Source organism: Caretta caretta, chromosome 22, assembly GCF_965140235.1.
Source record: "Caretta caretta isolate rCarCar2 chromosome 22, rCarCar1.hap1, whole genome shotgun sequence".
Taxonomy (NCBI): Eukaryota; Metazoa; Chordata; order Testudines; family Cheloniidae; genus Caretta; species Caretta caretta.
Window position 1 is genome coordinate 11,539,245 of NC_134227.1, and position 26,560 is coordinate 11,565,804.

At 48.7% G+C, this 26,560-nt stretch overlaps 1 protein-coding gene across 1 annotated transcript in view; it reads left to right on the plus strand.

Moving 5' to 3' along the window:
* Positions 1–6,194, plus strand: part of ADAMTS15 (ADAM metallopeptidase with thrombospondin type 1 motif 15) — a 30,961-nt gene extending 24,767 nt beyond the window's left edge. The window contains exons 7-8 of the mRNA XM_048827548.2: positions 11–186; positions 1,486–6,194. Of these exons, the coding sequence (XP_048683505.1) occupies positions 11–186; positions 1,486–2,266 (957 nt within the window). The 3' untranslated portion in view covers positions 2,267–6,194. The remainder of the gene's footprint in view (positions 1–10; positions 187–1,485) is intronic.
* The last annotated feature ends 20,366 nt before the right edge of the window (positions 6,195–26,560 follow it).

The window sequence follows — 26,560 nt, forward strand, 5'->3', positions numbered from 1 at the left end:
TCAACTTCAGGTTGTGGATGGCACTCCCTGCGCGCCCGACTCCACCTCGGTCTGCGTCCAGGGCAAATGCATCAAAGCGGGATGTGATGGCAAGCTGGGCTCCAAGAAGAAGTTTGACAAGTGCAGCGTGTGTGGAGGAGACAACAAGAGCTGCAAGAAGGTCTCGGGCTTGTTCACCAAACCCATGTGAGTGCCAGAGGATCCTGCTGCTTTCCCAGTGTGCCCTATAAAATGGGCTCATGGAAGGGAGGGACCAATGGCAGTGTTTCCAGGGATGGGAGAGCTGCCTTTAGCTTTCTTGGTTGGGCCTGAATTTTTGGAGCACAAGGCTCCAAGTTCTAGGCTACTCTCAGGGGTTTCAATCTGGTCTCTTGCACTGGGGGAGAACTGTCTACAGTCGAACCTCGCTAGATCAGTGGCTCTGCACCAGGGGTGCGTGTACCCCTGGGGGTACGCAGAGGTCTTCCAGGGGGTACATCAATGTATCTAGATATGTGCCTAGTTTTACAACAAGCTACATATAAAAAGCACTAGCAAAATCAATACAAACTAAAATGTCATACAATGACTTGTTCATACTGCTCTATATACTATACACAGAAATATAAGTATTTTATATTCCAATAGATTTTTTATTTTTATATGGTAACAATGAGAAAGGAAGCAATTTTTCAGTAAGAGGGTGTTGTGACACTTTTGTAGGATTTTGTAAGCAAGTAGTTTTTAAGTGAGATTAAACCTGGGGTTATGCAAGACAAAGCAGACTCTTGAAAGGGGTCCCGTCATCTGGAAAGGTTGAGAGCCACTGTACTAGATGACTCAGGGGCTGATCCTGGACCAGAGACCCTTTCAGCTGTAGGTTTCTGAATCAGACCCAGCCCAGGTTGGGAGTGAGTGGATGGTTTTACTGTGGCTTTCTAGTGGACTGTGTAAAATGAATGATGGCTCTCAGCCTAGTACCTAGTGGTCAGGTGTCTACATCAGAAAGACCCAGCACCATAATTGCCTGCCTTGGTAGCCGTCTCAGCAGGGGGACCAAGGAAACCCATGGAGACTGAACTCCTCTCTCATCACTAAAGGTGATCCCTTCAGGGTTGAGGCCCACTGGGGAACAGGGAAGCCTACCCTGATGCTGTCTGTCCAGCACCTCTTGTGTGGATTTGTCAGGGCCAGGAAAGTCTTAGGAAGCGAGCTATCGAGCAGCTGTGGGGCTGCAGAGTACTGAAAGGGCTGGAATGGGATACTGTGGGTCAGGACTGAGGCATGCCGGCAGAGCTGTGGCTCTGTGTTAGTCTAGCAGAGGGGGGTTCAGGCAAGGGGAAGGGCCCCGGCAGAGCTGGGAGGGAGAAGTTTGGGAAGCACCGGCCCTAGAGAGGATGAGTCTCACCGCTAAGAGCAACAGCCTATAAATGAAAGGCCCAGGCCCAGTGATGTTGGTGATGCTGACACCACCTCCCGGGTGGCTTGTCTGCTGTTCTCTTACAGGCACGGCTACAACTTTGTGGTGATCATCCCAGCAGGAGCCTCCAGCATTGACATCAGGCAGCGGGGCTACAAGGGCCTCATCAGCGACGATAACTACCTAGCTCTGAAGAACGGCCAAGGCAAGTATCTGCTGAACGGGCACTTCATCGTCTCGGCTGTGGAGAGGGACCTGATGGTGAAGGGCAGCGTGCTGCGGTACAGTGGGACGGGCACGGCGGTGGAAAGCCTCCAGGCCTTCAAGCCCATCCAGGAGCCGCTGACCGTGGAGGTGCTGTCAGTGGGGAAGATGACCCCACCACGCGTGCGCTACTCCTTCTACCTGCCTAAGGAGAGCAAAGACGACAAGTCCTCTTACCGGAAAGATGGGAAAAGCCCGCCCGTGCTTAACAACAACGTCCTGAGCATGTCCAACCGCTTGGATCCGGGCAGGCCGAATTACAAACGCGTGTCCTACAAGTGGGCAGCTGGTGGCTGGGAGGCCTGTTCCGTCTCCTGCGGCAATGGGCTGCAGAAGCGCTCCGTGCACTGTCGCGACTCCTACGGCCAACTGGCCTCCGCGTGCGACGCCGCCCAGCAGCCCGTCGATGTCAGGATATGTGGCGACCCCTGCCCCACGTGGGAGGTGAGCCCCTGGTCCCCCTGCTCCAAAACCTGCGGCCGGGGCTTCAAGAGGCGCCTGTTGAAATGCACGGCGCGGGCCGGCCAGCTCTTGCCTCGGGATCGCTGCAACCTCAGGAAGAAGCCTCAGGAGCTGGATTTCTGCACCCTGAGGCCGTGCTGACCCCGTGGGCGCTGCTTCCAAAGAAGGCCTGGTGTCTCTCTGGCTGGAGATAAATAGCTGAAGGCTGAACAGCAGCTGGGGGGAGGGAGAGGGGGAGCTGTCTGAGGTGAGGGGTCTGTTACATAGGGCATATCAGCGGACAAAAGGACTTGTACGTAGGGCGAGAGCGTGCCAACGTGAGAGGGGTGTTATAGAACAGGTTGCTCAGAGATTAAGTAAAATAAACATCTACCTCGAAGCTGCCAAACTGTCCAGGCTCCCTCCCCATCCAGAGGATGCTATGGGCGTGGTAGGAACAGGATCGGTCTCTGGGGACTGCTCTCCGGGATCGAACAAAACACCAAGGACAACAAGAGTGTGTTTCTGTATCGCCATGGCCAGCCTCCCTCAAGGCTTCAAAGGGTCACGCCCCAACCCCTGAAACACTAGTGCTAGATGGGATCAAAAGGAATTACCATTGCAAGGACGACAAACTATACTGCTTAACGACCGGTGCAATAAAGTGCTGGGGTCTATTACGAACCGATGCCTTCAGGGCTTGCTAGCAATGACTCCGCAGCCGATGTGTTGCTGCTCTCCAGACCTATGCAGCAGCGTTGTCATGCAGGGCTGTATGCTGGCCACTGATCGGCGGCTTTTGCTTTTCATGTGTATGGACCGAACAACGTAGATTCTTATGGTGCTTAATATCCATATTTTTATTCTCCTTCCTCATGGTTTACGCAAACCCTGCAGACCTGGGGTAATTTTGTCATTTCCATTGGATCCTCTCAGAAGACTATGCCTCTTTATATGGTGCTTTGAGAAGGGTGTGTGAAGGGGCAGTGTACCCCTAATACAGCGTGGGTATGTATTTTAAAGAAACCTCTTTTGGACAGATACCATTTTACACTTAGGTCCCTTTTTGCTGTGCTAATAGTGTAAAGGTGCCTTAAAACGAGCATAAGTTGCATTCCCATGACCCTTTTACGCGGCTGAAGCTTAAAGGGATCTCGGTGTATGTGAGAATATGGCCATAATTCTAGGAGGTACTGCACAATCGTGCCCCACCACAGTGCTTCCTGGTGGAAGAATGAGACACGCTGCCAAGAGCATTGTATGCGTGACTGCCCTGGGTGGCAAATACTGAGTCTTTTCTCAAAATGGTGCTCCGTGTATGTCACTAACTGTCACTCCGTGCCCAGTACTCGCACTATCCTCTTCTCCTAACGTCTTTGTTCAGGGTTATTTCTTAGGGCTTGTCTACACTATCGCGCGGGGTCGATCACGAATAGCGTAGCTGAAGTCGACGTACTTAGATCGACTTACCGCGGTATCTTAACTGCAGTAAGTCAACAGCTGACGCTCTCCAATCAACTCCGCTTGCACTCCTGGTTCTGGCGGAGTACTGGAGTTGATGGGAGTCGATTTATCATGTCTATACTAGACGCGATAAATCGACCCCCGCTGGATTGATCGCTGCCCACCAATCTGGCGGGTAGTGTAGACAAGCCCTCAAAAACACAGAGATCTTCGGTGCTGAAATATAAAAGAAACAGGGACTAACTCTCCTTCCAGCAGATGTTTGTATGGGCCTTTCTGGCCTTCAGATATATGCCACATACCCTGCTTAAGCCCATCCCTACGTTTATGGGTGTGTCTATCCTGCAACTGAGGAGCGTGATTGCGTCTTGTGCAGACATACTTGAGCTAGCTTTAATATAGCTAGCTCAGGTCCCTGAGCAGAGACATTGCAGTCATGCATGCTTCAGCCCAGGCTAGCCTCAGCAGGGGCCCAGGAAGGTTTGGACAACCTTTGCTGAAGCACAAGCCAGCAGTTTCATTTCTCCAGGACCCAGATTAGATAGATTGAAGGTACCTTGGGTAGGTCAACTCAAACTATAATCACACCCTGCGACTGCAGTGTAGACAGACCCTAAGTCTGCAAGTGTTCCCCCTGGTATCAAGGGGACAACTCACAGGCTTAAAGTGAAGCATATGCCTTGCTGAATTGGGGCCCCCGTGGCCCGATTTCCCCACCTGTTCAATGGGGATCATGATACTTGCTCATTTTTTGCAAAGCTCTTTGAGATCTTAGCATGGAAGATACCAGAGCAGGGGAAAGTATTTTTTATTATTGGCCCTTGGCTGGGTTGCAACTCAGGCACTGAACCGAAGACCAACTGCCTTCCACTGCCAGAGAACGGCAGCTAGCTGTAACCCCCCCCCCCCCACTCTAAAGTACATGAGCAACTCATATGCAGATGTTGCTTGGCAATGGGCTAATTGTCCATTCCTGCCCTTCTATTGGGCTCCTCGTGGCTCCATCATAGCCTGTCTTACCCACATGCTCCCTTCCAGCCAGCCCACTGAATATACTTTGATAGGACACTCTTCCAGAGTGAGCTTGCCTTCAGGAGCCCACCTCTCAAGTGTGGGCCCATAACAGAACAGCTCAAACAAGAGATTTGGATGCTGCACTGAGCATCTGCATCTGTTGGATGTTCTGTCCAAGCTTTGCCCATGGATCATTCTCCAGCCCCAAAGCCCTATATTATCAAGAGGATTCCCTCTGATGTTGTGATGCCAGCAACAGTAGTTCGGGAATGTCTTCTGGGGCAGCTTCTCCACCCTATGGGGAAGATGATTCTTCCTTGTCCCACTGAAGCAAGTAGGAATTTTGGCATAGACTTGCATGGGACGGGACTGGGCCCATAGATCTCTGGGCTTCAAAATAACCCCAACTGGAAATTCAACAGAATTCTGATTTTTGATTACAAAGGGCATTAACCACACCTAATGCTGGATTTCAGATCAAGGAACTATAGCACTGGGATTATAGATGGTTCTTCGATGGCAAAACCCCTTTCTGATGGATAGATTTAGGGCCTCTGGGATGGATCCTCCTCTGGTGTAAATCAGTATAGCTCTGTTGCCTTAATTACGCTATTGACTTTGATAAAGCTACACCAACTCTCTCTCCCCACCGTCCTTCACAGATGCTGTGCAGAATGGGTGATGGGGTTTGTTGTTACCTAACTCCAGCTGTGGTTCAGCACTGCACCTTGTCCTCTTTAAAGGCCATAGTTAACAGAATCAAACCATGCCCCGTCTCCAGGACAAATCAGCTCTTCAGTGTTCACTGCACTTTTCTTCCCAGTGGTGAGTGATCAATGAGCATTGATAAGATAGCGTCAATGCTCAGCATTCCCATAATCTCTCATGATATAACATTAGTATCGGCATAGGGGAGAGAGAACTTGGACTGGTTGGTTACTGGTTACAGAAGAGAAACAATATGTTTTAGTGAGAGAGGATCAGGAGAAAGGAAACTAAATCCCATTGGGCAAGCAGTTATCAGGGTAGTCAAAGAGTTCTGCACTAGCCCAGTGCTTCTCAAGCTATGTGATGTGGGGGGGACCGGCAATTTTTTTCCCCCAATGTGCGCGCAGACCAGCAGCCGATGGCTGTTGGACCGGCACCGGTCCGCGGACCACCACTTTGAGTGGCACTGCACTAGGCCATACTGGACCAGGCCCTAGATTATACAATGTCTGTATGTAACACTTCTACTTTACCTATTTCCCTGTCTCAGAGTCCACCCCCTCCACATCCTTAGGAATATACATGACATTTATTGGTGGGGTTTCTGTGTCTAGCACAGCTGAACCCCTACCGCTTCCAGTTGTGCAGCTGGTCCTGAGGGGCTGCCCTTTGTGTCTTTCCACTGAAAGAATTGGTTCCCAACACCATCAAGAATTGTCAGTCGTGGGGGGCAGGGGTGGGGGGTTGGGTTTGTTTTGTTTTTTTGTGGTTCTTTTGCAAAATGTATGGCAGAAGGACAGAAATGCCTATTGTACTGGCTGCTTTGTGTATACCATGTATACTGTACATCAGTCTTTGCTGTTTGTGCATTGATAGCAAACCTGAAATAAAGTGGTATTTAACAGTTCCATCTGATTCTTTGGGGGTATGGGTCCGTGCATTCTGCCTACTTGGGAGCAGAAACTGGCCATACTCTCAGCCTAACCCTACTAGGGTTGGACTTTTATTCCATACGGGTGTAGTCTTCACACATGTTAACTGGTCAAGGTACACCCTAAAGAGCCTAAAGTTTATGGTAAGGAGCTAGCATGTATCAAACAACAAGCTTGGCTTACCTACATGGAGGCTGGCAGAATGAAATTTGTTTTTAAATATAATTTCAGATATACTGATGTTTAAAAAAAAAAGGTTAAAAACAATCAATTTATGTGTCCACAGTTGTGTGAGGGGCGGGTCAGACAATCTGACAGTAGAGATTCAAGAAGTTAGCGCTTTCTAACAGTTAAAACAGAGTTTACAGTGGAGCACCTCTGAAGCCAGGCTGATGTGATGGACATTCGTATCCCCCGGGACCTGCCAAAAAGATGTGGAAAAGGTTGTCAAGTGACGGACTGGCTCAATGTGCCAGAACCCCTTGACGCCACAGAACAGTGAAAAACTTTGGCTCTGGATAGAAGAACTTTCAACACTGGCAATGTGGAGTGACTTGTTTCAGTGCTCTGTTCAGTGGTTTTGGGTCAAATGCAGCTCCTCAGCTGACCTGATGGTTCTCTTACCCCTACAGGCCGGGGATCCATTCTGTGCTAGTTTCAACAAACATATCAATGTCTTTTCTTGTCAGGCTTGCCAGTTCCTTCTTCAGCGACTCTACCAGGGCTAATGGAAAGCTGTATTTTGGTAGCCTTATGGGCTGCACATGAGGTTCCCCCCCCCCCCCAACTTCAGTTTGCCCTCTAGGTGTCCATCTCTGGAAGTAGGTCCTTATATTCTGTTACAATGCTGGACAGGACCCAGGGTGACTGTTCTCCCTCTTCTCTCACATGGAGGATATTTTGGTATTGCTCTGTGATTAAATCTATGGCTTTTGCTGCCCTGCTGCCCAGCAGTGGGTGGTACGTTTGTGGGCAAACATATTTGCTAAGTGATAATATCTCTTATCGACATCCTGCATTTTGTTAATTGGCCTAACAATGGTTTTATTGTACATCACTAACACTTGGTCACATTTCTCCACTCGAACATTGCTGCTTATCGCTGTTGCTAGGATTACACTGCAGCTGGCTCCACAATCTAGCTGGAATAAACTTTGTCGTTGATCCAAATATGGCAGTTGAATGGCTAGCAGCCTCCTCCTGCAGCGCATTGAGAGTCTTTGGATGTGCTAAAATCATATTGCAGACATCATTCTCTCTTTCCTCCATCGCTGCATGTACCGTTGCATTTTTCTTCCTGGGCGCAGCTGTAGCATTGGGACATAAAATGGTTCCTGTTCCCCACACTCCTTGCACCACTGCCCATAGCCCAGGCACTTAACTTCTGCCATTTTTGCTGCTCTCCCTAGTATATACACGGATGTCTGCAATCCCAGTCGGTCTGCCTCCATCCTGCTTCTTTTAGCGAGAGCCTGTGTTCTCGTTCTGCTGTCATTGTTTTGATCCTGTCTCTGGACGGTTCAGATGCCTGCAAATAACAAGGGTATTTCTCTAGGGTTAGAGCCGTTTCTCTCCACAATCCCTCTTGTAAGCTTGAGTCACGTCACCTGCATGCCCCGCCGTCAAGGAATCTTCATGTCTTCAGAATTACATGTGGGTGCCAGAGCTCTCAGTTCTGTAAATGTTAGTATCCATTCCCTCTTCTGTGTTTGGTTTCCAGTAAAAAAACAAAAACACTACTCTTTCGACAGTCTCTCTGCCTAGGGTCATAGTACTCAAACACACTTATTAGCGGTTCATGTTTTGGGCATTATTTCTGGCAACAGTGTCTCTCTCACTTCTTCTCCTTTTCCCCAATGAGAAAGCTTTTTTTTTTAAACTGTATCTTCATTTTCTCATCTTTTGCCCCATGATCAGCTTCCTATAAAGACTCAGTTCTTGCTTCCATGCTTGTGCAAGGTTTTTGGGAGAGAAATTTAGCATTGCCTATGGTCTCCATCCCTCCATGCTGCCTGTTTGCTCTGTTTCTGGATGATGCTTTGTTGGTCTCATTCTTGCTCACTGAGTCTCACGAGACTGACCGTTTCCACTCTGTTTCATGCATTGTGTGCTGGGTAATGGCATGAGATTACTTCAACTAACCATTAAAATAACTATTTACAGGGATGCTGCAACTGCAGCTAACATTCCAACCATGTGCACGCAGACTGACTTCATGGTGCCTCTTCCAAACGTATTCCTCCTGCAACCTGTGCTCCTTCTCTGATGTTCCATGCAGGTTGCTATAAGCTGCATCTTCATCAGGCCCACTCAGTGCTTATGTTACACCAATTACTCCTTCTCAACTTAGACTCACACAGAGTTACCTATTCATTTACATTGGTGTAATTCCCATGGACTGCAATAAGTTAGCTGTGAATCTGGCCCACTGAATGTAACTGAATCTAATCTGGAGGAATTCCCATGCTTTGGGGCTAGAAGATGGTTGCTTTGATTGCTGAAAAGGAAGGTGTACATTAGAATAGCCTGCACAATACTTTAACTGACCCTTGTTTACACCTCCTTGAGGCTCCTCTGGACCATCTTATTGACCAATGCTTGAGGGAGTCTAGGTATACAGAGGTCTGAAGGAGTCATACTCAAAGGGACGCGAAGTTATACCACTTTGCACATCACCTGTGAGTTCTTCCTGAATGCAACTCCAGATTCACAGGGGTGCCAGTGAGAGCAGTTTGGCTCATTAGCAATGTTGCTAGGTGCTTAGAAAACATTAGATATGCCTTCCGTTGCTTGCTCGCGGAACGATTCCCAGCACACCCTTGATGAGTCAGTTTCTGCTCCTTAAGTCATATCAACACCAACATGAGATAAGCCCCAATTCCTTCCCTGTAGCAGGACAGGTCTGCACAGAGACGACGACTGTCACATCCAGCTCTCAGCAAGGACAGTTTGTCCTTTAATTTTATCCCAAACAAAGGAAACAACAGCTTGATTATCATATTGCAGTTGCTTGGCAAATTTTGAGGGCACACCAAAAAGTTTGGGGGTGAACATCTTTTGCACAAGAAATTGCTACCACTCCCGCATCTAAATTATCTATGGAAAAGTGATTGATAGTTTGTTCTTCTTTCCACAAAAGAAGAAAAAAAATTCTGTTCAACTAGGTCACAATATTGCAAGGGATTCAGTTACAAACAGCTTTATCAAGATCACATGGCCAGATCCTCAGCTAGTGCACATGGGCTGCGATCCAGTGATTGGAATGGAGCTATGCTCATTTACACCACCTGAGGAGCTAGCTGGAACGTGTACATGGCATAAATGTCTCCTGCTGCTGGAGAAGTTGGGAATAAGGGAGACGGAGATATTGATCCTGTCCCGTTACGATTGCTGGATTTCTAAGATACCAGCAAACCAAATGTGTAATAATCGAGTCTGGTAGATGCTGGTTTGGTAGTGTGGGCATCTCTCACTCTGTCATCATTGCTTTAGAGTGAAATTCAGAGGACCCGCACAATTTAAATCCCACTTTTGCACAAGATCTATGTGCCACTTAAGTCTCACTTAAGCACAATGAGCTTTGTGCTAACCCTCTGCACTGGGGTGAACTTTACTCTTATTCCATACCTCCTCCTCTGAGTGCCCATGTGAGGAGAGGTGGGGAACTGAGTTCAAATTAACCCCTTGTTCACTGGGGACTAGATAGCACCACTGCATCTCATCAAATGCCCCTGGGGCGGGGGGCGGGAGGAATCTATGTGGATGCAAAGAAACCATCTCCAGGCGAAAGACTAAAGGAAACAACCACCACTATTTGAAACCCCAGCTCAAAGTAAAGTGATTAGAGTCTATGTTTGGTCAACTCCAAGTTTGTTTGCTCAGTGCCTTGTCTGGGAATATCGCCTAGGGAAAGCTGCACAATTGCTTAATGTATCTGAGAAATAGACTATTAAAGGGCATGACATAAATGACGTACGTGATATGGAACAGCCATATCAAACAAACTGTTCAGGAACAGGACATGGCCGAAGAACAAACAACATTAAAAAAAACAGAGAGCCAAACTAGTGGCAGAGGAAAGAAGTTCTTACGGACAGGCAAAATCTCAACCAAGTGCTTTATCTCAACCCCAAAATACAGAGTTTGAAAAAGAAGTACGTAACATTCCAACAAAGGGTTAGAAAATCAGTTTTGTGATAGGGGTGATCCATCAGTGGCCATTAGCCATGATGGTCAGGGAGGCAGCCACATACTCTGGTGTCCCTAAACCTCTGACTGCTAGAAGCTGGGACTGGACAATGGGATGGATCACTCAATAATTGCCATGTTCTGTTCATTCCCTCTGAAACACCTGGCACTGGCCACTGTTGGAAGACAGGATATTGAGCGAGATGGATCATTGCTCTGTCCCGGTATGGCCATTCTTATGAGATGTGTTAAGACCAATATGGTCAGGTAGCCACCTAAATCCATATCTATGCCTATGGATTTGGGTGTCTAGCTGTAGGCACCCAAATTAGAACTTTTCCCCCAAAAGGATCACTTGTGTAAGGTCCTGAATGCTGTAGGCCAGAGCTGCAGCAGTTGTGATTCACAGAGCTCCTTTGACTACAGTGGAGTTCTGGTGATGGATACCAGCTGAGGATCTGCCCCTGAAAACTAAAATTATTGAGAGTTCAGAATGCTCAGCACACTTTGCAGGATTGAGCCTTATGGCTCTCTGACTTTCTTCAGATCTGTTATCCCAGTGAGAAAAATCCCATACGACCACACTGAATTTGACAGTTACTCCAGATTTACACTGGAGTACCTGCACTAATGTAAATCTGTAGATTTCCCTGTGGTCAGACTGGGTTTAAGGGACATCAGCTTCTGGGTTTCTGACACGGAGCTGTTTTCTTTCCTATTCGTAGGGTCTCCCTAACAACGTGGTTCAGTCTGTTTTTGTCTGCATCTGGGAGATACTATCACCAGGTCCCCAGGAGACAAGTACTGATACACCTTGGCCACATTGCTCAGATAAACCCGTTTTTAACCACAGCCAGTCCTTACGTCCCTCCTCTCAATATGTCTACCCCTCCAAAATAGCCCCCAGCATCTAGGAGAAAGGGAGCAGGAGATCACTTCAACTCAGCGTCCTTTACCCACCATCACCTCAGCCTTTGGCTGGGTTAACTATAATCACCCAGGAGCCATCCCCAGGCAAGCCTTGCTCCAGTGAGGCAGCTGATGTATATATCCACACCATTTAGAAAAGAGCAGCTTAAAATAGTTGGGAGTACTCTGCACAGCAGTGAAACTCGATGCTGGGTTGTTGTTGCACCTCTCTCAAAGGATGGCTTCTCTTTAAGGGGAAGCAAGGTTCAGGAAGAGATATGGAACCTCTCCCACTTCCCAATGGACATGGGCCAGCATGAGATGGACAGTCTATTGAAATGGAGATGCCACATCACCCTACAGAGGGAGGAGAGCTAATCGCTCCAACAAAGGAGGACTGTTTATTACTGTTGGTCTGATGGTAGCTCCTCAAGGGCCCAACTGAGATCATGGTTCTAGGCGCTGCGCAGACACAGAGTAAGGGACAGGCCCTGTGCTGCTGACAAACAACCTAATGGGTTGGAGGGGAAGCAGAAGCACAGAGAGGTGAAGTGACTTGCACAAGGTCAGCAACAGATCTTGGGGCTGAGCTAGGCATCCAGATCTCCTGAGTCCCAGCTCAGTGCTTGATCCACTGGCTCAGTCGTGCTGACTTCCCCTTGCAGAGCGTTATGGCAAACCCAGTGCCTTCTGGGCAGAGTCCCCAGTCAGCTAATGACGTTAGGCTGTAGCAAGGGGACAAGTCTGTCCAAACAGAGCCAAGTTGCTCCAGCCACTCGCTGGGGGCAACCCCTCCGGTTTGTCATGGCAATTTGGCAGTAACTGCTATATGACAGTCACAGGGATGTAGCGAAGCTTGGAAAGCCTATGGTGTTCATGGGCGATATTCAATTTGAGGGGAAATGATGGTTCTTAGGAACTGTTTTAATACCAAGAACCATAAGACAAAGGAAAAGGTATTTGTTCAGAGTGTCTGACTCAGCTGTCTGGGGTTTCCCTCAGCCGTGCCCAGTGCTCCGGGTCTCTTGATGGCCCCGTGGACTGGGAGAGGCTATTCCAGGAAGGCTTCACATTTTAGGGATGGGTCAGCTTGTAACTGCAAGGCCATTTCCTCTGAGTGGGCAGTTTCCAAGCTCTCTGCTGGCCACCCTGGGTGACGAAGTGCCCCAGGCATTAGTCACTGACCTGACAGCATTGGGCCTCCTGATCTCCTCTGCACTCAGGCTGAGAGCACTATTTATAGAGTGCAGAGGAACGTTCGCTCTGAGAGGGGAGGGAACGAATTCAAGATACAAGGGGGTAGCCTTGCCTCGCTGCATGGCAGGGCGAGCCTGGGGCAGTGCTCAGAGGGGGAAGCTGCAGTAAAACCCCAGCGTACAGCGGCAAGTAGCATTGTGGCACTTTCCCTTGCGGGCCGCTCCTGAACCAATGCCTCAGGGCCGTGCCGGGCCACTGGAGGTGCCTCTTTTCACGGGCATCAGAAATCTGGGCTTCAACTACCTGATGAACATGCAAAAAGCTCCCAAAGAATGACAGCCTAGCGGTGAAAGCACTGGAGCGGGATTCACGAGACCTGGATTCAGTTCCTGACTCTGGCCCAGATTTCCAGGACAGATGAACTGTGAGCAGTGACACTCCCCTCCCTCACAGGGGTGTTGAGAGAATGATTGATTCATGTCTAGGAGGTGCTTAGGTAGTACAGTGAATGGAACCATAAAACTATGGTATTGAGTTGACCCTCAGTTACCACAGTATCTGAACGCCACTCAATCTTTAGCGTATTTCCCCTCACAACATCTCTGTGACGTACAGAAATGCTATTATCTCCATTTTACAGACGGGAAACTGAGTCACAGAGAGGCTGTGTGATTTGCCCAAGGTCACACAGGAAGTTTGTGGCACAGCCAGGACATAAGTGGAGCAATAGACAAGAACAGAGATGTAGGCATGGCCCAGTTCAGTTGGGGTAATTACTACATTTTACCTAGCCTAAATCTCCGTCCCTGTTACGACTGCATGCAGTATTGTTCTTCGCTACTTGTGTGGCGCTGCTAAGCAGCTCTGTGTAGCAGCCTAGAGCAGGCTGGAATAAGTGACTCCTATCTAACTAGCAATCACGGTTACTAACCTTTCAGGATGAAAGGAGTTGTGCAAATATAATCTTCTTATCAAAAAGGAACTGTAGAACCTCTTATTCCTTACCAAGGTCACCTTGTGGCTTTGTTCACTGTTCAGACTGGGAACTGGCTATAAGGCACTTATAAATGTTTCCCTGCTGCCCACCTTTAAATGAATGTTTCTGGGTTTTAATTCCCGTTCGCTCTGTTAGCACCTCTACACGTGCCAGCAGCAGGGCCAAGATGTGCCAACAGCAGGTTGCTTTCAAATACTTGCCATTAATAAAAGCACAATAGCACCTTATAAATCACATTGGGCCGTGTTTTGCTTTTAGAGGGAAGTCATTTACTAAAAGGCCCAGTCACTTCGATGGAGCCACCAAACAGGAATTATTGCTGTACTAATACAACTCGCTTCCCCTCGCCCCCCCCCACCTTCTTTCTCTGAACTTTATGGAGGTGTTCGGTGCTGCGCTGAATGCATGGTTTTAGGGACATCCCAATGGTCTCCTGGAGGTGGACTCGCAGGAGTCCCTCTGAGAACGCCAGCCCAGGAATTCCCTGAAACTCTCCCAGCTGTCAGGGATCATTTACAAAGTCTGTACTAGTGGCAGACAGGGAGAGGGACTAGTACAACCGAGGGGTGAGGGAAAGAGTCAGGTAGAAGGAGGTGTAGATATCCCTGGAGTCAGACAGCCGGAGGTGCAGGTAAGTGGTGTTAGGTAGAGGGGAGAGGACTTAATAGAAGTAGCCATAGCATCAAGCAGACAGAGGACTTCTGCTGTCTGTTGAACATTATAGGAGAATCATGATGCATGCTTTTCCCCAGCTGCATTTATCCCAGAGCATTCTGGAGGAGCGCACCTCCTCTTCTACCCTCAGAATGGCTCTGAATTTGCCCTGATGTAATATGCTCCCCTTCGGCCCAGGGCGGTCCCTTCGATGCATTCGTTTGTGGTCGTCAGCACTAAACCCTGGGAATCTAGTAGTGACTAGAGCTGTTCAGAATGTTTCAAACAATTTTCCTCCCATGGCTTTGGTCTTCTCCCAGGGAAATTGCAGGGGGGTAGTTGGCAATTTCTCCACTTACACTAGGGCATGATGGCAGGGCTCCATCCTCACTCCTTTTGCACAGGCACATAAGGCCGTTAGGTTCTGGTGCCTTTGACCTAACTGGTAGCCAGCCCAGGTCAGCAGTCAAGGAAAGGTCAGCTCTGTGAAGGGAGCTCCCAGGGGGTCTGCATTGCAAAGCTATTGTCTCTAAATACCGACCCCCAGCATGGCTGTGGAAACTTTCCTATCCAGAGTGTAGTATTGTTGTGTACTATGTGGATAAGCAGATCTTTAGGCTTTTGGGCCATCAGTGTAATGCAAATCATGAGCAATAAACTTTGCTAAGTGATTTAATACGCCGTGCGGTTGGTGCCCGGGAGGAAGTCAGATGTTGCTTTCTGTGCAAATCCACTAATTTTTCGCTCCCAATTCATTCCTTATGTATCCCCGTTTAAGTCAATGGAAGGAAGATGGCTTGATCTGTGCATATGAAATACTTTTCAAAATTAGATTCTGATCCTGGGTCTGGGACTGAATGGGATTTTTGCTTGTTTTTCTTCATTCTAAACGGAAATAAAAGGAATTGAGGGTGGGGAAGAGAAGTGTATTAAATGTATTTTGAGGGAGAGAAACCTTCCTAAGCAATGTTAAAAGGCCTCCTGGTGTTTCTTTTTGGTCAGAGGATTTAGTTCTGATTGAGATGTGGCTTCAGATCAACTCGTTGAGCCTGGGTTCCTGTTTTGTTTTGTTTTTTTTTTGGCCAAGAGACAAAAACAAACAGACGTAGATTGAATTAATGGGCCTAATTCATAACATGTGGAGTGAAATGCTGCTCCCGAGTGCAACCAAGCTGCGCAGGATGACTTGGGGCTCTTAGCGAGTCATGCCTAGCATCAGAGACATAAAATACAGGCCGTCATGTGGGGTCGGCAAAGCCAAAACAAAAATGGCAGCCTGCACCGGAGGATGATACCAAGTGACGTGGTCAACTCCTTTCCCGCTTGGATGACTGAAGACAGCTGATTCGCTTGATGCCCCTTAGTTTATTCTGCTGTGGTCACTGTTTATTGCAGGACTCCTGTCAGCTGACCACTGAATTAGCGTGCTGGCTCCATCTTTTTTTTAAATTGTAACCACTTTTGCAGACAAAGCAGCTGAAATTAAGTCTCCAGCTCTTCAGAAGGTAAAGAGTGAAGAACAAATTGGGGACAATTTTTTCCACTTAGTAAGGGTGATGTGTCTTTAAGAGAGGTGGAACTCTCTTGCTCCATCCAGTGGGAGGAGCTAGGTCCTGGGCACCCCAGCTGGCGCGAAAGGGGCAGTTTTATGATATCTGTTGAGTGGGCAAGAGGTGCGAGTCATTGGAGGACACTGGGTACATGCAGCCTCAAACTTTGAGCAGGTTTGAGGAAGCTCATGGCACAGTTGGGGCCTGCTTGATTGAAGCCAGGCTAAAAATCTTGTACGGGATGGACTGGCGAGGAGCCTGGTGGCAGACCTTTCTGGGGGTCCACAAAGATTCAATGGATCAGCATCAAATTTAGTCCCCATCCACTTACAATGCAGAGTGGATGGTTTGCTCAATAAACCAACCAACAACATCTGGAACAGAATCCCTGCCTGACACCTGCTTCTGTTGTTTTAAGCTGCTATTAGTCCTTTAGAGCAAAAGAGTGAGAGTACGTTCAACTCCAGATTGGAATGGCACAGCAATTAGCAGACAGGACCTACCTAGCTCGGACATAGCACTTGCATCCATAGCTCTTAAAGCGCTTTACAAAAGCGGCAGGCGTCATAAGCCCCATTTTAAAAACTGAGGCATAGAAAAGTGGTGGGGCTGCCTGAGGTCGCCCAGCAGGTCAGAGGAAGAACCAAGTATCAATCCAGCATACTACGCACTGAGCCACACTACCTCCCATAGGCCAAAAGGGTGAAGGATGGACGATGATCAACAGGAAAGCGCCTTCTACTCACAGGTGGCGAAATCCTGAAGTCCCTCCTCTGTCAAGTCTCCCATGGATGTCCAAAGGAACTTTGCAGTGGCAGAGTTGTGGCCATGGTGATTAGTTCTCAGCTTGAGCTTGTCAGAGCAGAGAACAGTGAAGCACCAGGAAAAAGGGAGAATTGCCCCCATTCTGACAGAAGGCACGAATTAAGTGTCTCTTTCCTCCAATGTTGTCACATGGAAATGCCCCAGTGTGTCCCAACAGAGTTCAGATACTGACAAGTTACCTTGCATGCAGTTTGCTTTTCAGTAGAGCTGACCTCACACTGCAAAAGCAAGATCTGAATCAGAATTTCAAACTCCCAAAGCCCACAGTAGATCAAATCTGGGAACTTGTCTCAAGTCCCTCTCCAACTTGTGTGTGAGACTGGGGCACTTGAACGGTTTCCTTTGGCTGACTGCAGGCTTTGCTAACTGTCATAGCCTTCTTGCCACAACGTGTGCTCTCCAGAGGCAGCTCTGCCCAAGATTTGAGTCTAGCCAAGAGAGGCTCTCCATGCAGGAAAGTCTTTTTTTGGCCCCAAGCCAGTTTTGACTATCTGATGCTGATAATGGCCCCGGACACGTGCCTGCAGGAAGTCTGGACCAGTGCCAGATAAGCATCAGATCTATATCAAGAAAGGACGGACCTAATGGCATGTTTTACATTACTAGGAGGTGGGTGGGGAATAGCTCTAAAAGCCTCTAAGTGCTGCTGATCTGCAAAAGTGAGAAAGTAGGGGAAATACTGATCAGTTATGGGGTGATGCCTACTGAGCTTCCTAAAGAATCAGACTCCCTAGCCAGGAAGCTGATGTTAGAGCTGCCCAATTATGCAACATGAAGATCATCAGATTTGTCCAGCAATTGTAACCTGGAGAATGGGCCTAAACAGATTGGTGGCAAATATGCTTTCAGCTCCTTGCTGATAGTCTCGACTGTACCAGTGCTGTATGCTGGGAAGCACTGGAGCTCCATGCTGAGGTCTCCATCACAGACTTTGCCTTTATGAAAAAAAGGCTTAATCCTCAAAGAAATGGCACCAGAAGGAGGAAGATTACACTCCTCTTCTGAGATCCATGTCAGCATCTCTAATGAAGGGTGGAAAATGAGTTGAATAAATCAGGCAGCTGTTAAAGATTATAACCTTTAACTAAGTAAATCCTTTAGAAATTGCAGCCACGGAGTGATCAGGGAGCACTTTCCATCCGAGTACCACAAAAGACACTGCTTTTGGATTTGGCGTAATTCACATCAGGTGCAGCCAGGACACCAGCCGATTCTGATGAAATCGCGGAGGGTAATTTAATTTAACGGGATTATTTTTACATCTTTTTCTTGTAAACGAATTTAGCGCTGGTGAAAGGTGCCAGCCCAACATCCCTGGAAACTGAAGGTCTCTCATTTTCTACATGATAAGAATATCAGTATAACAATAACAACTAACAATTATATGGGAAATTCTATGCTACAGAGCTACTGCTCTTTCCTGTCCCTTGAAGGATGGATACTGGCTAGTGATTCAGAGATTAGCAAGAAGCATTTTCCCCCCTTTTGGGACAGGGTAACTAAAGTCCCTAGTTGCACTTTTTCCCACGTGGGTGTCCAGGGGATTAAGACCCATAAAATCTAAATTCTAATCCCAGCTCTGCCACAGATCTGCTATTTGATCTTGGGCAAATCCTTTGATCTCTCTCTGCCTTGGTTTATTTTTCTCTAAAGCAGAGATAAAACTTCTCCCTCCACGGGCTGTTGTAAGGATAAACTCCATTTATGACTGTGGGGTGCTCAGAACTGGGGCCATGAGGGCCATATCAGCATGTCAAGTGCGATTTTCTGCACGTAGATAGAGATCTCCTGAGCTCCAGTTCTCCAATTTTTATCTTGCACTTACACATGCCAAGTCTCTGCATGCACGCTGAGCAGGATTGCCTCCACATGTAACTGTAGCAATGGAGAACAGCTGCAGGGGTGGTGAGAAATACCACGGACGCTACGCCCAGAGACTTTTAACACACTGGAGTCCAAACGGACTCATCAAATGAGATGGCCAAAGCCAGCCTTCCACCATTGCAGACTGTCAGCTGCTCTCTGCCTGCCTGCCACCATGGCTCAACAGGGCGGGACCCATAACGGTGATAGACTTATTAACAAGTAGAGCACAGTATCGACACAACTGTTTGGCTAGAGCTACATACTGTGCACGGTTTCCCTTTCTGCACCAGCCCCTTTGATCTCCGCGACCTTGACCTCACCTCTCAATGGACCAAATCATCTTCAGCTCTAAGAGACTTCCGACAGCAATGGGTCTGGGTCTCCTTTACACTAAGGCCCCTTTATACCACTCTGGCAATGCAGAGGAGCCTTAAAGTGGGTGTGTGAGATTTAGGAGACTGAGAACAGAGCAGCTCAATCCTAATTAGTTTGAGAAGGGTAGGGGGCAAGTTAGAATACCAGTTGGAAAATCAGCCATAAGCTACTCTGTGCATTAACTAGCTGGTAAATCTAGCTCAGTTAGACATGATGGGCTTGCTGCAGCAAATACTGGATAAAGTTCTTAAGCCTGTGTTATATAGGTCATTATAATGGATCCTCCTGGTCCTAAAAGCTATTACATTTACCCAAGCTATAGTAGGTAAGAAACTCTTATGTATTGATATATACGGTGTCCCTGAGTCAAAGACTTTAAGCACATTCTTAAATTCAACCATATTAATTCAGCATAGGGTAAACAGACAGCAAGAGTGAAAAATCGGGATGGGGGTGGGGGTAAATAGGAGCCTGTATAAGAAAAAGCCCCAAATATTGGGACTGTCCCTATAAAATAGGGACATCTGGTCACCCTAATTCAGCAAAATATTCAGCAATGGGACTTAAGCACATGCTTAAAGGTAAGAACAGGCTTGAGTGCTTTGCTGAATCAAGGCCTGTGCGCATTTGTGCCTTAGAAATAAAATAGATATCATCTCTCTCTCTCCCCCCTTAGGTCACAGAACAGGGTCCTTCTATTGTTAGTTTACTACCTTGATCTTCCAGTTAACTAGATATCATTCATCATTTTTTTCATCATTCATATTTTTGAAGTCCAATACTTAATATCTGAATAGCAGAAACCTCTTATATCAGCTTTAGGGACAATATCAGCATGTTTGAGATGACTCCTTACATTCCTGATGACATAGGTTATCCAGAACCAATCCCTTCTGCTTTATAAACACAGGCACAAGAGGTACAGACAGGACCTCTGGACAGGAAACAAGAGGAAAAGAGGGACTGAAAGCAACATGGAAGGAGAGAGAGAGGGGATACAGGGCTGGTTTCCTACAGATGAAACGAGAGGGCTTGGTCTTCCCCTGTGGTTTTGACCTTGGGATAGCTCATATGTGTTAGTTACCCTGTTGTAAAAAGATCACCCATTTTAGCAATGAAGGCAAGGCCTAAGGTACTTATATGGCCCCTATTACCACAGGGTCTGAACCCTCACACCTTTTAGTATCTTATCCTCCAACATCCCTGAATACTATCATCTCCACTTTACAGATCAGCTAAGACACCAAGGTCATATCTACACTACGCGCTAGGGGTATGATTCCCCTGCTCGTGCACACATACTCCTGCTGGCTCTCACACTAGTGCAAACGTACATAGCAGTGATGCTGTGGAACAGCTGAGTAGTGCCAACTCACCAGTTTCACACGGGGTTGTACTCTGCACAGGCTCAGCCGCGCCCTTAGTGCCGCTACGAATGATTCTTTAGGCTGCACTGCTGTTTAGAGCTGGAGTCCAGGTTTGCCTTTTGATACCCATCCCCAGGCCCTTCTCGTACACATCACACCACGCTCATGAGCTAGGAAGCCGAGTCCCTGAAATTCAGGGAGCAACAGAGGCTGTGTTCATTCAGGAGGCCAGTCTGGCCTTAAAAATCTGTGGGTGAATATGCTGGATACCACCTTGGAAATGCATTTGCCCCACTGCGACCCATTCACGGGGTCCATCCTCACCAAAATTCATTCAAATGGATGCACTGAAAACTGGTTCCAGGGCACATGCAACAGATCAGGGGCTGGTTAAAGCCACTGGAGATATCCCCAATAATAATGATGTATTACAATGGGCTACTGTTATGGTCTCACAACTTCTTTGTCTATCTCCTCCTCCTCCTCTCATTCCTTCTTTTATTGCTCTTCCATTTTTGCTCTTTCTTTCTTGCTGTTGGAGATAACAGGACTAGCTGCCCATCTACCAGGGCACCTGACAAGTTGGCTTTCTATGCCATGCCAAAAAGAGAGGGCACAGGGAGCTCTTGAGTGTTTGACCCTCAAGCCCAGTAGCCGCAAGGCAGGGATCTCTCAGGGAAGTGGCTGCAACTTAATCTACAGCATGGAAAAGCCACCTGAAATGAGTTTGTTTCGGGACAAATAAATGAGCAACAATAGGAAGCAATTAACCCATACTCAGAAGTCTCCTGTAGGCCGAGGTGTCTGAAATGGGTGCACACGCTCTCTCTCGCTCTCTGGCTGTCTTGCAGAGCCACCAGGAGTACCAACCCCACCATTTAAAAACAAAAACACACCAGGTATAAAATATATTAGCAAAACACCTCATGCCTTCTCAGATAACAGGAAAAGCCAAACAAAAACCTAGACTTCTAGGTCTTCAGCCTCACCAGTCGCTGTCCCTTTATTCCCAAGGTTTACAGCTCCCCCCCCCTGCAAAGGATGGCATAGGAACCCAGTCCCACCCTCCAACAATACACAGCTAGGGTCTGGTTCTCACAATCCCTTGCTGATTCCCTGAACTGCTTCCTACCTTTGCAGGGATCTGCCACAGATCTGTAATTTCCAATCACCTCTCCCTGGAGTTTCCATTCTCCATGCAGCTTTTCCTAGCTGGTTGCTGAGGTACTGTCTCAGGGTAGTTTCTAGCCACTCTGGCAGCCACCCGCCTTGACCTCCGCTGAAACCTCCTTGACCTCAGCTGGGGTTAATCAGCTGCAGCTGAAGAAGTAACTGACCCATCCATTAACCCCTTTCTGGCTGTCAGTGTGATGGGGTGTATAGACCCCAGACTGCGGCACATATCAAGACAGTGGGCCCGAGTTGCTGCTGCCCTGAAATCTGGGTCATTGACCCCGGCGCAGAGTCAGCTCCACGTGGGTATAAAACACTGACCGGGTAGCATTGTGCACCCTGCGGTAAATGCCTACATAGTGGGAAATGAGAGCAAATGCCAGGCCCAGTGGGACTATTCGCATGAGTAAGTGGACCTTGGGACGGGAAAGAGGAGCAAAATTAAGCTCATCATAATCTAACATTAGCTCCCCTCCCCATCAGACAATGCTCCTAGCCCTCGCCCAAATAGGCATTGTCAGCGGCAGGTTTTTGGATGCTTTCCAGGCTTGACTTGCTGATTGTTCTGAGGTTCACAAGCTCATATTATTATCCATGGCCGCCCAGAGGATTCAGGGGGGCTGGGGTCTTCGGCGGCGGGGGTCCTTCCGCTCCGGGTCTTCCCAAATTGCCGCCGAAGACCCGGAGCGAAAGAAGCGGTGGCGGGTCTTCGGCGGCGGGTCCTTCACTTCAGGTGTGTTCAGCGGCACTGAAGGATCCCCTGCCGAAGTGCCACCGAAAACTCTCATGGGGGCCCCTGCAGGACCTAGGGCAAATTGCCCCACTTGCCCCCCCTATGGGCGGCCCTGTTATTATCTTCCCTACAGCAAACACATCACGGCTTTTGTACGGCAGTAAAGTTTACAGGTGCCCCAGTTTCTGGCTGGGAGCTGCCCAGGGTTTGGGGAAAATGCAATGCACCTTTTGTAGAGCACAGAACAAGGAGGAGGTGGAAATGGTGAGAAGAAGCCACCTCCAACCTCATGCTGCCTTCCCCCCGTGCAAAGGAAGCTGGGGCAATTTGAAAGCCACTTTGTTCATGGCTACAGAATGCAGCTGCAGCCTTTAGAGCTAAATGTGCATTGCTATATAGACTCAAATGCCCAGGGGGAGTCTGTGGGAGCAACACGGGGCCAGGCCCCTAAGAAACCACAGCAAGCTTTTGCTCCCAAGAGAGCACATTTTCCTGCCTGGGTCCCATCTCTGAGCCCACTCAGCTCCGATGAGTCTCACATTTTGGATTCCCCAGCAAAGTCCCCCATTGGTGGTTGGCATTACCTGGGCTAAGCCATCAGCTCACGGTGCCAGGGAGCGTTCGCTGTGATCCAGAGAGAAGGAGGAGGAGGAAACTAGTTAGGTATTGTCCCTCTGACACAATGGCATTTGCCTTTGCAGATGTGATTGCTGCTGACTAAAGAAACAATGACCATGGGTGAGTTGAGGCCAGCAATCTGTTCTCCATGCTGCCAAACACTGACAGAATGGAATCTGGAAGGGAGACAGCTCTGATCGGAAGATCAAACTCTCCCCGCTGGCCACGTCTCCCATTCAGCAATAGCTGACCTACAAAACCACTTTCCTTTGTCCTCTCTGGCTCTGTGCTTAGGTACAGCTCTTAATGGAGTTGGGAGCTAGCTCCGCTTCCGTGCACTCTGGGTGTGGACAAACGCTGGGAGAGAGGGCAGAAAGGTGTGGTCTAGAAACGGAGGGCTCGCGGAGAGCAGAGGGCTAGGATCAGGGTCTGGCACTGGCGAGCCTTGGGACGTCGCTGGGGTCAGCATTTGCGAAGTGGGGTGCCAACAGTTAGGTGCCTAGGACAAAGTTTTCAAAAGTGACTAGCCTGGGCGATGGATAAGGGAGGCTGGGGGAGGCTAAGCCTCTCCAAACGCCTGCTAATGCTTCCTGCCACAGCCCTGGGGACAGGCCTCAGAGCTCCCGGCTGGGGCTCGGGGCTCCTCCGCACTGCTCTGGGTGCTGGCGGGCTGTCCCAGGCTCAGGGTTGCTCTGGGCACGGGCTGGGGTTTGGGGCTCTGTCAGTGGGCTGGCTGGTGGGGGGGCATAGTGGGGGCGGGGCCCCAGGCAGAAGAAGCAGGACAGGGGGTAGCCTCTCTGAACGGGGGGTGCAGATTCTGCCCCTGGTGACTAGTGATTTTGGGAGCCCAACTTGGAACACCTTAAAGGGGCCTGGTTTCCAGGGGACGGGTGGGGGAGTGGGGTGCCCAGCACTTTCTGAAAACCAGGCCTCTTTAAGGTATCTCAAGTTGGGCTCCCAAGAATTGGAAGAAACCAAACCTAGTCACTTCTGAAAATCTTGGCTGCAGTATGTAGTGCACGCAGCTGGGCCGGCTGAGCTCTTAAGGGCGCTGCTCCCCCACCTACACAGCTCAGCCAGGGAAAAGATGTCATGCCGGTTGTGTTTTTCGAAAATTCAAAACACCCTTGAAATAAACTTTTTTAAAAGGCTTAAATGACAGGAGAAGACATTTGCGAATGTGAACTGAGTTTGCAAAGCAAACAAAATTGTTCCAGAGGTTTGATCTCGGGTAGGGTGAAGGCTGAGATGCTGTACGCAGAAACTCTAACGCACAGTGGGAGAGACACAGGCTGAGGAGATGCTTATGACTTATCTAAGCTGCTGTATCCAGTTAATAATGGAATAGCAGCTGTGCTGTGGAATATGCCAGGGGATAATGATGGAGTGGAATTTAATGATTGCAAATGATACAATGAAGATCAACAGTTCCGACCCGATCTAGAAGAGACAATAGGCAGCCACAGGGTCAGAGCTGAAACTCCTTGTTTTCCACTAGGACTGTCTCCAGAAAAGTATCTGATGGGCATCACTGTGTCAGACCCGCCTGAGCAAAGGCTGCTGTTCACCCTTCCGCCGAGTGAAGGCAGAGCTGTGACCACTGGGAAACTTCCCTCATTGCCGCTGCAGGGAGGCAGGGGATGTGCAAACGGATGCCCCTTTGCAACGGAGGAGACGGCTGGGGGAGAATTCCGAGCTGCCACCACAGACTTTCTTTCGCAGCGTTGAGGTCAGATCCTTCTCACGCTGCCAAGGCATTTGCAGGCCTCTGCTATGCTAGCCCGTGGGGTATATTAATAGCTCTTAGCTCCATAAGTAGAATCCAGGGGCCCCAAGTCCCATTCTGGTGCCCTGTCAGACCACACTACCCCCTTCTCCCACTTGCTCCATAGACATCCCCTCTAGCATTTTTAACAGGACAAGTTTCTGATGGCAGAAAACTGGTAATATAAAGGAACCTGCTTCTGATTCACACACTCTCATTTTCCTTTTCCCTGCTACCGACTATTCAACCTACACCCCACAATCTCCTCTGTTTCAATGGGATGCCGAGAGCTTGATGGTGCAGCGACGGCCAGGCAGCCAAGGGTTAAGTATTTCATAAGCCTCCCCCCCCCCATCGTGTTTCTGAAGAAACAAACAGAGAAGAATCCCACCCTTTCCCCCCTCCCCCGACTCTTTTTCTTGGCTCAGTCCAGAGAACACGCAAATAATAATAATTTGTACTTTGCTCTTTTTCGGTGCCATGTTTCAGCAGCCTCGGGGATTTAATAAATTAAATGACAAAATGAACAAGTAAAGCAATAAACCCAAATAAACAAATAACTGATAAATCTGGAGTGGAAAGGAGATAAAACCCGACTGCGTTCCCCCTTGCAGCGTGAGGCACAAGGGCTGAAAATGACTGTAAACCAAACAGCGTGATGGGAGAGACAAACAAAGGGGCTTCAGGGCTTCCTTGATGGATGCCAGAAATGTGCTACAATGGAGAGCCAGGGAGGGAGAGATACAAACACTCACATTGTCTGTGTAACGGGCCTTGAATCCCATCCCCTGGGACTGATTCTTCTTTCACACTGGTGTAGAGATGGAGTTGCTCCACTCCAGTTCCCCGGTAGGAGACACGTCTTGCTTCAGGAGACACACTCCCTCGTCAATGTGCAACTCGTCTGACATCCTTTCGCGGCGGTGGTTCATGCGCTTATCCAGTGCTGCCGGCCCCTTGCCAATTTTGGGCCAACAACGGCAAAGCAGGGCTGACAGCTATGTCATCGCAGAGTGGCAGCAACTCTGGGCTCGAGAGGCGAGCTGACAAATTTCAAAAATGCTAACTTGCATCCACCCAGGGACGCAGACCCTGGACTCGGCTTAACAGGCTTCTGACTGGGCGTGTGTTGGGGTCACCCTGAAGTATAACCAAGGCTGGTGAGAGCCAGAATGTAACCCAAGTGTGGCCAGCAGGCTGCAGTTACACACAGACACTCAGGGTGTGGCTTGCATCCTGGGAAAATGTTTGTGAGCTGCCCAGGTGGGAGCTACTTCAGCAAGGCGTTGTAGGGCACCCGAGGTTGCAGGGCAGGGGTGATGCAGCAGCTCATTAGTCTGGATTGTACCCTGGTATATCACATCCTCCACACCCTTGTGAGGAAGGGAGACGTTATTAATCACAGTCTGCAGAGGGGGAGCCTGAGGCACAGAGAGAGGGACTAGCCCAGAAGCCTGGGCAGAACCAGTTCTCCTGAGCCCAGGTTACTGCTCCAGCAACATGACCCTTCTTCCTCCCAGCGGCCCTTACACATGTGAGCTGGCCCATGGAAGTCAGTCAATGAACCTGAGCATGATATGAAGGAAGGCTGCAGGAGTGAGCTTTCTGTCCCGGGCTGATTTACAGAGGGTATTATTCGCCTTTCCTTTGAGCAAGTGAGCTACATCCTGGTGACCTGGGACATGTAATCACAAATGCATCAATGTTTACCAACGGAGGGACGGATGTTGCCAGGTGGGAACATCTCTTCTCCCCATTGTACATGTTTCCCCTTCCTGTAAATTTGAAGCAAAATGACACTGGTATCAGCATGTGCGTGTGACATGCTGCAAACCCTCATAATGGATTTGGCTTTTGCAGCTGCTGACATTTCTTTGTTGTTTTCTGTTGCTCTGTGCCTATTTGCCATGCACCTTCCACTTCCACCCTTCTCGGGGGTGTGTGTGTGTGTGTGTCCTTTTTGTTGCTAATTGATGGTCACTCATCCATGAGTCATCCTTTACTTCTGCATTGTTTTATTCCAGGCATCCTCTGAAGCAACAGCCAGCATAAAGTTCTCGTCATAAGCTCGCCTGGCTTGAATGCAGGCATTTCCCATCACAGTCAGCGTAAGAACTAAGT